This window comes from Dromaius novaehollandiae, chromosome 5 (assembly GCF_036370855.1).
Source record: "Dromaius novaehollandiae isolate bDroNov1 chromosome 5, bDroNov1.hap1, whole genome shotgun sequence".
Classification (NCBI taxonomy): Eukaryota; Metazoa; Chordata; class Aves; order Casuariiformes; family Dromaiidae; genus Dromaius; species Dromaius novaehollandiae.
The window spans coordinates 8,735,014-8,747,173 of NC_088102.1; the positions used below are offsets into that span (position 1 = coordinate 8,735,014).

At 36.5% G+C, this 12,160-nt stretch overlaps 1 protein-coding gene across 6 annotated transcripts in view; it reads right to left on the reverse strand.

Annotated features, from left to right (window-relative positions):
• PPP2R5E (protein phosphatase 2 regulatory subunit B'epsilon) overlaps positions 1–12,160 on the reverse strand; it is a 77,032-nt gene that overhangs the window by 27,374 nt on the left and 37,498 nt on the right. For all 6 annotated transcript variants that reach the window (XM_064511943.1, XM_064511942.1, XM_064511940.1 and 3 more), the window contains one exon: positions 5,774–5,970. In XM_064511943.1, the coding sequence (XP_064368013.1) occupies positions 5,774–5,970 (197 nt within the window). The remainder of the gene's footprint in view (positions 1–5,773; positions 5,971–12,160) is intronic.

The following is a 12,160-nucleotide window of genomic DNA, read 5'->3' on the forward strand; positions in this document are numbered from 1 at the left end:
ACCGCATAAAAGAAATCAAAGAAGTTAGATTCTTGTCCTGCCTCTACAGATCTGGTGACCCTCTTGAGGAAAAACAGAGAAGAGAATTTAAAATATGAAGTAACCTTAATCTATGTTTGCATACTTCAGCACCATGCTTGCTACGTCATGGCTGCATCTACGTGAAGATTTTAAATGTAAGCCCATTTTTTAGGTCAAAGGACCCTGCATCTTCATTTCAGCATTTTAGATGGTTTCAAAACAATCTTTTCAACTTCTCTTAATTCGAGTTTCAGATTAATGCATAATATTTTACAGAATACCTAAAATTACTTACATTTTGCATTAGAAAGAAGTCATTACTTGGTCAATTCTTAGAAGAGCATATGTTTCTATTTACTTAAAATGACATCCAGTACTATATTTTTAAATCTAGTATTTGAATCAACAGGAACATATGCAACGTTCTTTTTTAAACAGAAAAAGGTAAGATTGAATATGGGTAGACTTGCATAACGTCTATCCAAGAACATTTGAACATAAAAAAACCCAAATAGGATGAATATTTAGCATGTATGGTGTCATACTTAGTCATAAGCAAAGCTATAGAAAATAAAGAAATTCATAACGCCCATGAAGTCTAACAACTAGCATACAGCCTAAAAAAGGTTCCGTAACATGCTAAAAAATTCATGGCTTAACTAGGTATTTTTTGTGTTTAATGGGTCTGTCACAAACAAATGCCATATCAGAATTTAGACTTTTTACTACAGGTTTGTCTCAAGAGATACAAGAATGCAATCTCTACATTTAAGTCTGAAAAGAAAACTGAATCTGATCTTTCAAATGTAATTTGGGGTGTTTATTTGGGCATTCACTTATATTTATATTCATTCAAGTTTCTTTTTGCCTGTGCTGCTCAACACAGCTTCTGAGGCACACAACATCTAATACGATGTTTGATTTTGGCTACAGAGATTCCAGTTTTATTTTACCTGATTATTCATTACAGAAAAAGAGGACTATAGGAAGCTATAGGCATTTCTGCACTTAAGAGAGAGAAAAGCAAAGTAACACTCCACTCTAAAAGGTATATTTCAAAAGCATTTCATTAGCAGTCTCTTACGAGCTGGCAACCACCCCTGGATGCAGCATAAACGCAACATCTGGGGTTAGGCTTACAGTTCCTGACAGAGCAAGTGGGGGAGCTGAAATGATGCTCACCAACAAAGAAATTCACCCAGGTTTTTCAGTTTAACAGCCTGCCAATCTTCCACATCCTCATCCATCTGATCTTTTAAATAAAAGAAATCAGTTTCCTCAATCTATGTCTTAATCCCCAGAAAACACAAAAAGCTCTGCTACATACACCCTGTAGGATACTGCAGATAATAGCAAACATTTATTTCATTCAACTACCAGTGCTTAATCTACCGGCAAAATCAGCATCATTAGTTTAAGCATCCACATTTTGCTCAGACAGTAGCAAATTTTAGATTAAGTGTCCAATTATTTGCTCGTAAAGTCATATTACTGGCATTTCCTTCTAAGCAGAGTGTGCTTTAATTGGCAAGGGCCTTTTTTCTAAGGCTAGCTTAATTCTAAAGGATATCACATGCCCTTCCAAACAACACATCCAAACTGCAGGGAAGTGCACTGTGCAATATCCTTCTGAATAAATGTGCCTAGCTTATGTCCATTAACACAAATCCCAGCCGCTCTTCCCATCAAGTGATATTGATAATACTGACGAGGCCACAGTAAGCTTGCTTTGGTGGCCATCAGTAAAGTTGATTTATTTTTTTTAAATAACCAATATTATGCCAAACACTTACTTATATATCAAGCTGAAGAGAGTGGTTTGAAAGAAGCAGATAACATCCCCCACACACAGCGTGACAAATAACCAAGTGACTTCACATTTAGTTATATACAACATCATCATACGTTTATGTGAACAAGATGAAACTACATAACATTATGAATAGGGATTAAGGTCTTAATGGCACGAATTTAGGATGAGTACTAGTAAAAAGATCCAGGAGCTGAGTTACGCTGGTTACCCCAAATGAGTGCTTTTCAAGCCATTATATCATAACATCACAACATTTTAAAAAATGTCATTAAAAATCTCAGCGTTTCTAAAGTATTTTACAGATACTAGAATAGAAGAAGGTTGCGTATAAAGCCAAACTTCTTTTGGGTCATAAACAGAAAAGTTTACTACGCATGCGCTTCAGAAAACTTTAAAAAAAGGGAAGGCTGTTCTATAAATATAATTTCTTTTGACATTTTAGATAATTAAGATAACAAAGTACTTTAGCCATTAATCCCTCTTTATAAATACTAGCAATTTCTTAAATTTCAGCTTCAGCCTGGTATGCATTTTTTTGTGCTCTGGAAAGATGTCACAGCTTGCAAAACAGCTTCCTTCTTTCTCCCCTATGGAATACCTCCCTTCGCCCCCAGACTGCACTGGGCCAAAGAGCCAAGGAGGAAATATTAGTTCTTGGATTCCTACGTCCCAAGCTAGGATTAGAAGTGAGTGCTAAATGTAATAGGGAGGAGAACTTCCAAAGGGACAAAGAGCATTTGTGCTTCATTTTGGTAAGTTTTAGGATACTGGTCTTTCAAACAACACACTCCCACAACAACTGTCGCAGGCAGTCTGCAGCCACTAATTTGGTAAGAATATAAATAATGCTGTTTTCTTCTGTATCGTGACAGGTCAGAGCTTGTCAACTTGACAGGTCATTTGTGAACACAGTTGGAGACCTAGAAGAAAATCCTCAAAAGTAGATAACGGTGGCAGTTGCACAAGAGAGCTGATCTCAGGCTTAGGAAGTCAACTGTGTACAGTTAAGTCTATCTCAGTTTAAGAATATGAGACCTACTCAGCTTTAAACAAGAACATGCACTTATTGCAAAGAACAAGTTACACCAAACCTAATGCCACATTTTCTCTGCAGCAGCAGTGACTTGCTGTCCCCAAAGCAGACAAAAGCTTTCTGCTGGCCAAGCAATATGTGATGAAAGCTCATTTTATATAATATTAGGAATTCTACCTTTCCCTTCTGTATTAACTGCACACAAAGGTATTAGAAAATCTTGCTTTTTTAGACAGAAACCAGAAGGAAAAAACAGCACTTTTCCCAGATAGCCTTCCTGTAAAATATAAAATACCTGCAACACACAAAATCCCTGATGATGTAGCTTAGCATAAATACTGCATTAGCATTCACTGGGATGAGTGACAGAAATCATTCATGCATTAACCATGGATTCACCCACGTGAATCCAATAGTAGAGCATAGCATCCTGCTCACACAGAATACAACCAGAGTGTTTCTGCAAGAGCATGTACATTAAAAACATCACAGGTTGCAATATGCACAATTACAGTACTCCAGCTTCGTTTCAAAACATTGTTTTCAATAGCTTACACACTCATCAAAACAGAGGTGTCTGTTGCAGGCTACAGCTTCTTAGAAAACTAAAAAATAAAAAAGAAGCAAATCAGTCTTTTCTCAGGAAATTCCTTCAGAAAAAATGTCTACTTCTCTAATTACTTACGAGCCTTTTTATTTGTAAATATCCTGTTTTGTATAAAACTCTAAAACCCTTCTACTTTGAGAAAGGGACTTAGATTTAGAAGAGGAATCAAAGCAGCACTTTATGAGAATCCATGCAGATTTGGCCAGGACATTAGCTCTAACATGGTCCTTTCCAATGACACGCATCACTTTGACCACGGTTTTCCCTGCAATTGCTTCTCTCGGCAGTCATGGGCCACTGAACAGCTAGGTAAGGGACTTAAGAGTAGTCTCAGTCTTCAGCTGCTTAAGTACCCTCACAGTAAGGAGAAACTGTAGCTTGAGTTCAGCACTGGAGCCCAAATACAAGGCAGGAGAAAGCAGGGTGGAGGACTGATGCAATGAAAGGCTGAGGGGAAAACAAGATAGACCACTTTCCCATCACAAATGAAGGGGGCTAAAACCAGAAATTCCTGATTCTCTACTAGCAAATATCTGTGAAATCCACCAGAAAAATTCACAGTGTCTTCAGTTCCAACAACTGCTCCATATTGCAGTTACAAACCTGTTTTAAGTAAGTTATTTACACCACTATTCCTATTCAAACAATTTAGGCAATGCTTCATTTCCTTAATATAAAAACACTCTTGTGCGTCAACATCCGTGGCTGCAGGGACAGTAGGACATGCTAGCAAAAGGGGTTTATGTCCCACAGTTGATGTTAAGATTCACAGGTTATGATTCATGATTCAAATCCATCTTCATGAGCAGTTACAGATCAAATATGTTTATTTTCTGGGGGTGCAACTTAAGACAACGCTCATCTGCAGAGCCTTGATTCTACAAATGTTGCTACAGTGAGCAACTGTAACCCAAGTCAAAGAGAGAATATGACCTGAATAGCTGAAATGCTATATCTCCCAAGAGGTGGGACACAAAAAACAAAGCAACCAGTTTTGATAAAGTTCCACGTGCATCAGTGTCCTGTCTGTACGAGCAGTATGTCATTTGCTCATCTCAAGGGGAATAAGGAAGATGAAAGTAACATTTGCAGAGCATTTAAAATGCCACAGTGCAGCACCAGCAGAAGAGTTCAGCAGGATACTTGTAATTCTGTATTCAGACCGGTGTGTGAATTCAGCATTACACCACATGCTGAACAAATACTACAACAGACGGAAGAGCGGTTCATTCAGAAGACTGGTCCAGTACAGGAGGGAGAAAGGGAGGGGGAGGAGAGGGAGAAGGGGGAAGAATCTGATCACGTAATTATAGACTTTATGAGAATGCATACATAGTAAGAAGCCATATTAAGATTTTTTCCATACACCCTCGATTCTGTTTTTCTTCACTGTTAGCTGCTTGACTATTCTGTCAAAATTTTCAGCTATTTTTAAATATTACAGACAAGTAATACATCATGCATCTGTGTGTCAGAAAAGAAATAAGGAGCATATATAATGCAGCGCAATCTAGTGAAAAATATTCATGTTTCTCTTACAGCAGATTCCATGACCATACAGTACCATCAGAAAACCAACACTATCAAATATGTATTTAACTCATTGTCTTCTGAATCAGAAAACAGGTTATATTACCATGTGGTAGTATAAACATTTTACAGCAGTGATTTATCTCGCAAATCACAATGAATATTCTTCACAACATAGCATCTGATGCTGGTTTCATTTTTACACTGAAAACATTATTATTTGACAATTTATAAATACAATGTATGGCATTATTATTGACTAATCTTTCTGACTCTTTAATTGCAGCTGCTATGAATCAACAAAATACAACCATGAAATTTTCACACCTGCGCAATATTTTTACCATTATTTAAAAATAATCACCCATACATACTTTTAGCTATCACAGAGCTTCAATGCACACTCAAAAGCTTGGATAAAGTTCAAAGAAAGAAAAGAAAGTTCTAAAAAATATTCTATTGTTTATACTTGGAGGAATAGAAAAAAATCTCCAATTTTGTGGCTGCTGGCTTTCTCTGTGAGGAAACAATCCAGGTTTCCTTTCAGACATTTCTGGCACTACAACATCCATCATCTATTTGACTTTAATTAAGTATATACAAAAATTAGTATTTTTGTCTTTGGAGAATTATCCCCAAATGATGTCTAGCAGAAAATACAAACCAAAGGCCTCATTTAATCCACCTACTCCAGGTTTCAATTTGGCTCACAAAGCATAAGTGGAATTGCAAGTGGATTTAAAGAGACCACGAGAAAGAAGAAACTCACCATTCTAACTACTTCAGGGTAAGTCTGCTCTGTCAAACAGCCTCTGCTTATTGTAATGTAGTCCACCAGTTCATTAAGAGTGGAGCGCTTGTACTCTTTCATTTTAAGGTCTGAAAGCGTGTCCATGAAGTCAAAAATGACACAGCACTGTTGAAGTTTCTTTAGGAACAGTTCAGGCTGCTCTGAAGATGGAACGTCTATGGAACAAGAAAGGAAATCTTTGTGAGTCTGGCATCTCTTCATATAAAACAGGAATTCTTTTTGAAGATCAGTTTCAAAGGAAATCAGCATTCATACAATTTTCGTAAAACAGAGCTCAGAGTAACAAATGAACCCCTTTACAGGAACCGCATTACTATTTACTGCATGAGATCTTGATTATCATGTCATAGTAGTAACTTAAATATTTGCTCTTAAGAAAATAAGGTTCTCGAAAAAAGGCCAGGCTTAAGTGAAGAATACAAATACAACCATACTTAAGACTTAATTCTACAAAACACCACTAATTTCACTGGAAGCTGACATGCATCAGCTTCCACTCAGGATAATAGCCGTTGTTAACTTATACCCTAGAGAAGGAAGAAAGAACTGTCAGATATATCAAGCTTTATTAATTTATATTTCCAAAAATACTGCATCACTTACGACTCTATATGAATACAAACATTTAAACTATAGTTCCACCAACAATTCTTCAGTCTCAATCCTTACACCCACGTTGAGAGTTTCTGTAGTAAAATTAACTATAATTTTACTAGAAGACAACAAGGATTTCCTGCTATATTACATAAATGTAATATGCATTAATAGCAAAATTTTCTCACAAAATAATATGTGCTTGGCCAATACAGTAAGCAGAAGGTATTACTTGCTTTTTTTGCTGTTTTCTAAATTCTTAGCAGATTAATAAAATAATAAGTGAAAAGATAATTTATCTCTTACTGGTTTGCTAGCCCACCAGGTATATCAAAAGAACACACGGAAAGCTTAGTTTATCCAATGTTCGTGTACATAAGAGGCTAATGTTAACAGAAAAGCTGCAGAAAGTAAATACACATTTTTATTTTGAACTATGTTCTCAAACTGCAGAAGACTTCAATTCTTTCCATCTGTATTTTTTTCTTTAAGGCACAAAAGCGCTGTCAGCACCAAAATCCAGCAAAGGATCTTCCAAGCAGTAATACAGCATACAAATGAAAATTTGTGCTGTTTTCAACTAGAATATTTTCAATATTCTGTTTACAAAAAAAAAGTTTACATTTCTTAAGACTCGTACATGCTAGCATAAAAGCCAACCGGAGATAGGCTTATTCTTATCTTTCAGGTACAGAGTTTGTCAAGTTAGGAACACTTGGTAAACACCAGAAGCTGATGAATTTTCAGTAGTTTGAAGGACAAAGGACTCTGAACCTGTTTTAATTAAAACCATGTACAGAACAGTTACTAATTTCAAGTTTGAAAGATCTGTGAAATATTACAAGGTTATCACATTAAAAATGTAATTTTAAGAAGTACTGACAGAGATGTGAGGACCCCAGACACTTCACATCCACTCTCTGCATTGCTTAATCACTGAAATGAATAAATATGGATTGCAGTACAAATAAATATTCTATGTGCTTTTTGATCTGACATGGTAAAGCACAACAGTCTATTTAACCTTCTTTCGCTTACAGCACTGCGGCAGTTACAGGATTCAATAGGTTATCAAACTGTTTCCCACAAAGAGCAAACAAGATCCTGGCTAAATTTGATGGACAATATAGGCAGCATGCACTAACCTCATTTATTAGGCTAAGCTCTGCAACAGCTGTGTGCAAAAAATAAAAAGAATTAAATTAAAAAAAAGTGGTATGGTGATGATACCATGCTTCCTGTCATCCTTTTGATTGTCCATACCACATTCCCAGAGGCTTTATTCATCTGTGGCACAGAAGATGCAAGGCACGTGGTCCTGCTGAGCTCCAGCAAGAGCAGCTCTGAAGGAGAACTGCTCCCTTTGGGAGTAGGGCAGGTAACAAAGCCCGGTCATCCCAAAGCCATTCCACTCACCAAGTCACACACACACGCTCAAATGCTTCACAACCGACGGTGCCAAAATTCAGGATAAATCAAGGGGTAAGAGAAAGTCATTAGCCCTCAGCCAGTGCAGAAAAGGCCACTTCAGTGAGTGTCCTGCCTAAGGCAGGAGCCAGTCTGAAGCCTCACAGGAGATCAGGGGCCTGAAGAGGCTAAGTGTTTATGAATGGTTATGTTACCGCTTTTTGATTATCTTCAGATAATCAGAATTATCAATCAATTAACAACTTCCTCCAAAAGACATACCATAAATACAAACTGGAAAAGAGATAAGTGCAATTGTTTACTTTTCAAGAAGAGTATTATGTTTAATTATAACTTACACTCTTTCTCACGCTATCTGTAATCCACCATGTAACTTTACAACATGTAAATGGTATCAGTAAAAACTATGACATTATATAAACAATTTTTTGTTTGCAGTTTTCTATACCTTGCATGCTTTTGCTTTGGCTGCCAAGTATGTCCAAGAATACACTACACAAAGCTTCGTCAAAGAAAAATGCAGGCAGAAATTAAATAGAAATCCACTGAGATTCAATTCAAAGCAAGTTATACCAGACTAAAATGGTTCAAGTTTATGCTCATTTTAAGGCTGTATCAGTATTAAATACCAAATAATTAAGGCATTAAAATAACTCATAAAACCCTAAGGCTTTTTTCTATTAGAAAGCTAAGGGTGTGGGGAGAGAGAGAGAAAAAAAATATATAATTAAGTTCTTCTTAAGAGAAACTACTATATGAACATGAGATGAATTTCATGCCAGTCTTATCACATCAGCAAGCTACGAGCACTACGTGAACAAACTCTAAAAAACACTGTTCTGCTCATATCTGCTTTCCTTTAGGAAGCAAATTACAATTCACACTACAAAATAAAATTTGCAAGAAGTTTCATGAAACAATATTTTTAATTGTTCTTGGGAATTGAAGGTGTCTTGGGAATGGGGTAACACCTACAGTGTCATTTTTTTCTACTTGACAACAGGAAAAGTCTCTGAGGATAAATTTTTTGGGGGAAGAGGCAGGGAGAAGATATGGACAGCATGGTAAGAGGGCAGCAGAAATCAGTAAAATCAGTTTTCCATGTTCCCAATCTTCCCACAAAGACCAGGTGGGCATTTTCCTTATTCCTCCAACCCCTCCTTCACAGACATACAGACCTAATAGTGCAAGTGATGCCCAACTCATTACAGATGTTCACAATTAGCTGATGAAAAACAGCAAATCCCTGCGTTCTCAGCAGACGGATGCTCAGAGCTTTCAATGAACTCTGCAGCATTTTACTCATGTTAACAAACAGCCAAACATTTAGACCCCAAAATTTAGTAACCCTCAATATTACCACTGTATTTGCTCTCAGTTAAAAGAAGAGGAAGTGGAGCAAGTGCTATAACAAATCTGTGTAAAGTAAATATAGCGAATACTTTAATAACCTATACAAATAAAATCAAAATGGCATGACTAAGTGGCATGGGGATTTATGTCCAAAGCACATGGGGGAATACATTATTAAAAACTAAAGAAAGGTAGGCTTCTGTCTGGACGACTGTGGGAATCCTCCTCCTTATTTTCAGAAAAAGGTCTTTTTTATGAGTTAATTTGCAGGCTAAAAGCCTTGTCAGTCTTCCCTTTGCCCATTTAAAACACAGTACAAAGTTTGTGATAGGCATAGAATATACAAAGGAGAGCTCAGTGACAGTAAGTACCAATAAATCTGGAAAATGATAATCAGAGATGTTAACAAAATCAAGTTTAAAAAGTGATCAGAAAAATCAAGGTAAGTTGTTATAATTTTTTAGGCTTACAGACCAACAATTGTCACTATAACTGCCGAAATACTAACTCTAAAATTGCCAAAGCATTTCAGTTTCTCTCTTAACAGCATTTTTCCAAAACAACCCTAATCCAACCAGTCCATCCCTTCTCCTCAGTCATCTCTGCAATCTCTGCCCTCTGCAGCCTTTAACAACTGAAGAAATCAAAATGTGTTGGCATACTACAACTTTCTGACATGAACATATGTAGAAAATACTCATGTTTACACTATACAAACTTTATAAACAATATACTTTACATAAACTCATAAGCAATATACTTTATACTTTAATTTAAAAAGGCAAATAATTTAAAAGTAATTGATTTTGGATCAAGTGGAAAAGCAAAACTGCTTAAACCAGCAATGCAGCTGCAAGAAAAAGTCATGCAACTGCAAACATAAGAGAGAAAAGGGCCTAGAATCAGAATAAAGCACAACAAATGCTGCAGATTACAAATAAAATGTTAAGTAAAAGCATGCTATGTCCACCCGTTCTACCCTTCACCCAAATACATGCTTTCAGAATGTTTATTAATAACAAATTTGTTCCCAAAATGCTGTCAGAGTAACTATTGTTTCCCATATATAAGTCACTGTTATTAATTAGCTTGAAGACAAAATTCTGCATAAAAATCTAGCATTGTCATCTTGCACTTTGGCAAAAACGGGTAGCACTTGGTTAAACATGAGAAATATAAACATGTACTAAAATCAAAATATGTCCAATTAATATTCATTTGTTTTACTTGCATTAGTTTGAAGAACTTGCTTGTAATTTCCAGGCATCAGAAAACACTGTATTACTCACTTCCCCATCAACTGAGATTGTTTCCTATATTGTTTCCCTGTCCACTTAATGACATATTAATTCCCCAATTCTGCTTCAATTTCATTATCTTCCAGATATTTTATAAATCTGGGATTATGATATTGCTACTTAAGTAAAATCTCCTTGTGCCTAAAAAGCTCTGAATAAACAAAACAAAACAAAAAAAAAAAGCAAACTAAATAAAGGAACCTTAAAAAACAGCAATATCCTGCTGAGCCAAATCCAGGGTTCACCAAGCCCAGTATTTTGCCTCTAACAGTGGTCAAACAGAATGTGATTTAGAGAGCACAGGCCACTTTCTATATGCATTTTCTTCCCCAAAAGTGCAGATATGCACACTGATGACCAAACACACTACACAGAGCACTAAAATTATTACTGGACAGCCAAATAGCGACTAAACTGGTATCACAGAATTCGTTTGTCAGCAGTCTTTAGATCCAGTGGACTCAGGTCGCACGTCGAAAGGTACTTTGGTGATTTCCCACCATCCAAAGATCTGAAAGTCATCGTTTTTTTCCCTTCTTCTATATCACCAGTTCGTATGTATTTTGTATGCCACCTGCACATCTGCAATGTTATTTCTGCCAAAAGTTATCACTGACATATGGAAAGGAACAAAATCTGGAACGCTCTCACTCAGCATACATCTAGAAAAACATATTATGAGGGACAGGATTTATTTTGTGTGGGTGTTCTTCAGTTATATGTTGTATTCCTGTTAGGGGAACAGGTCAGGTGGAACCCAGCTGGAAAAATAAGTTGTCTCAAAGCATTTTCTGGTGACCACAGGGAATAGATTAAGTTTGCTGTCACTCACAAAGCCACTGAGTTAAATACAACCAACTATGGAAGCAAGGACCTACCTGCATAGACAGTAGTCTATGTAGGCAGATTTGTGCATTAATCTCTATTTCTACATCTGTCCTCACCGGTCACTAGGAAGTTTCCCTTTTAGCTTTAGAAGTTAGAAGCTAACTTTTTAATTTTTATTCAGATAAAACTTGCAAACTTGAATTAAAAAGCCTTTTGGTCTTCTCTGAGATGCTCACTTCAAGAGAAAGTCTACCAAAATCCAGCTCAAAACTTTAGTTAACCTGAGGCCTGTCACACATACTCCATCACACAGCAGGCTACACTTTTCACAGCACAATATTGCTCTTAAGAGGCCAAGAAGTACAAATGTTTTCCCTTACTTTCTTACACACACTTCTTCAGAAAAATAATCACTATCCTGATACATTCATTTAATTTTCATGACTGGCTGTCAATATTAGGAATGCACTGTGGAGTCAGTAATCATTCATGTATAATAGGTGCTTTTTTAAAAGCTGTTTCACCCACTCGTTTCTTATATTTAATAATTATACAAGCAGGACGGCGTTTAGGCATTGTGTTCCAAACATATAAAGTCTAACTAGTACTGACATTATTCACACAGCAATAAATACACTGGGACAAACTCAAGCTGACTTTCATGAGCAAACACCAAAGGAAAAAGAAAGCACATTAGCATACTAATGTTTCCAGCATGTTCAAAATCCATGGTTAGCAGTAAACCACAGGATGTGCTCCACCACTTTTTCTGATAATCTCTGTCTCTCCAGGTAATCCATCACAAAATTGAGAATTTCCCCCCCCCAACCATAAAGCTCTCCCA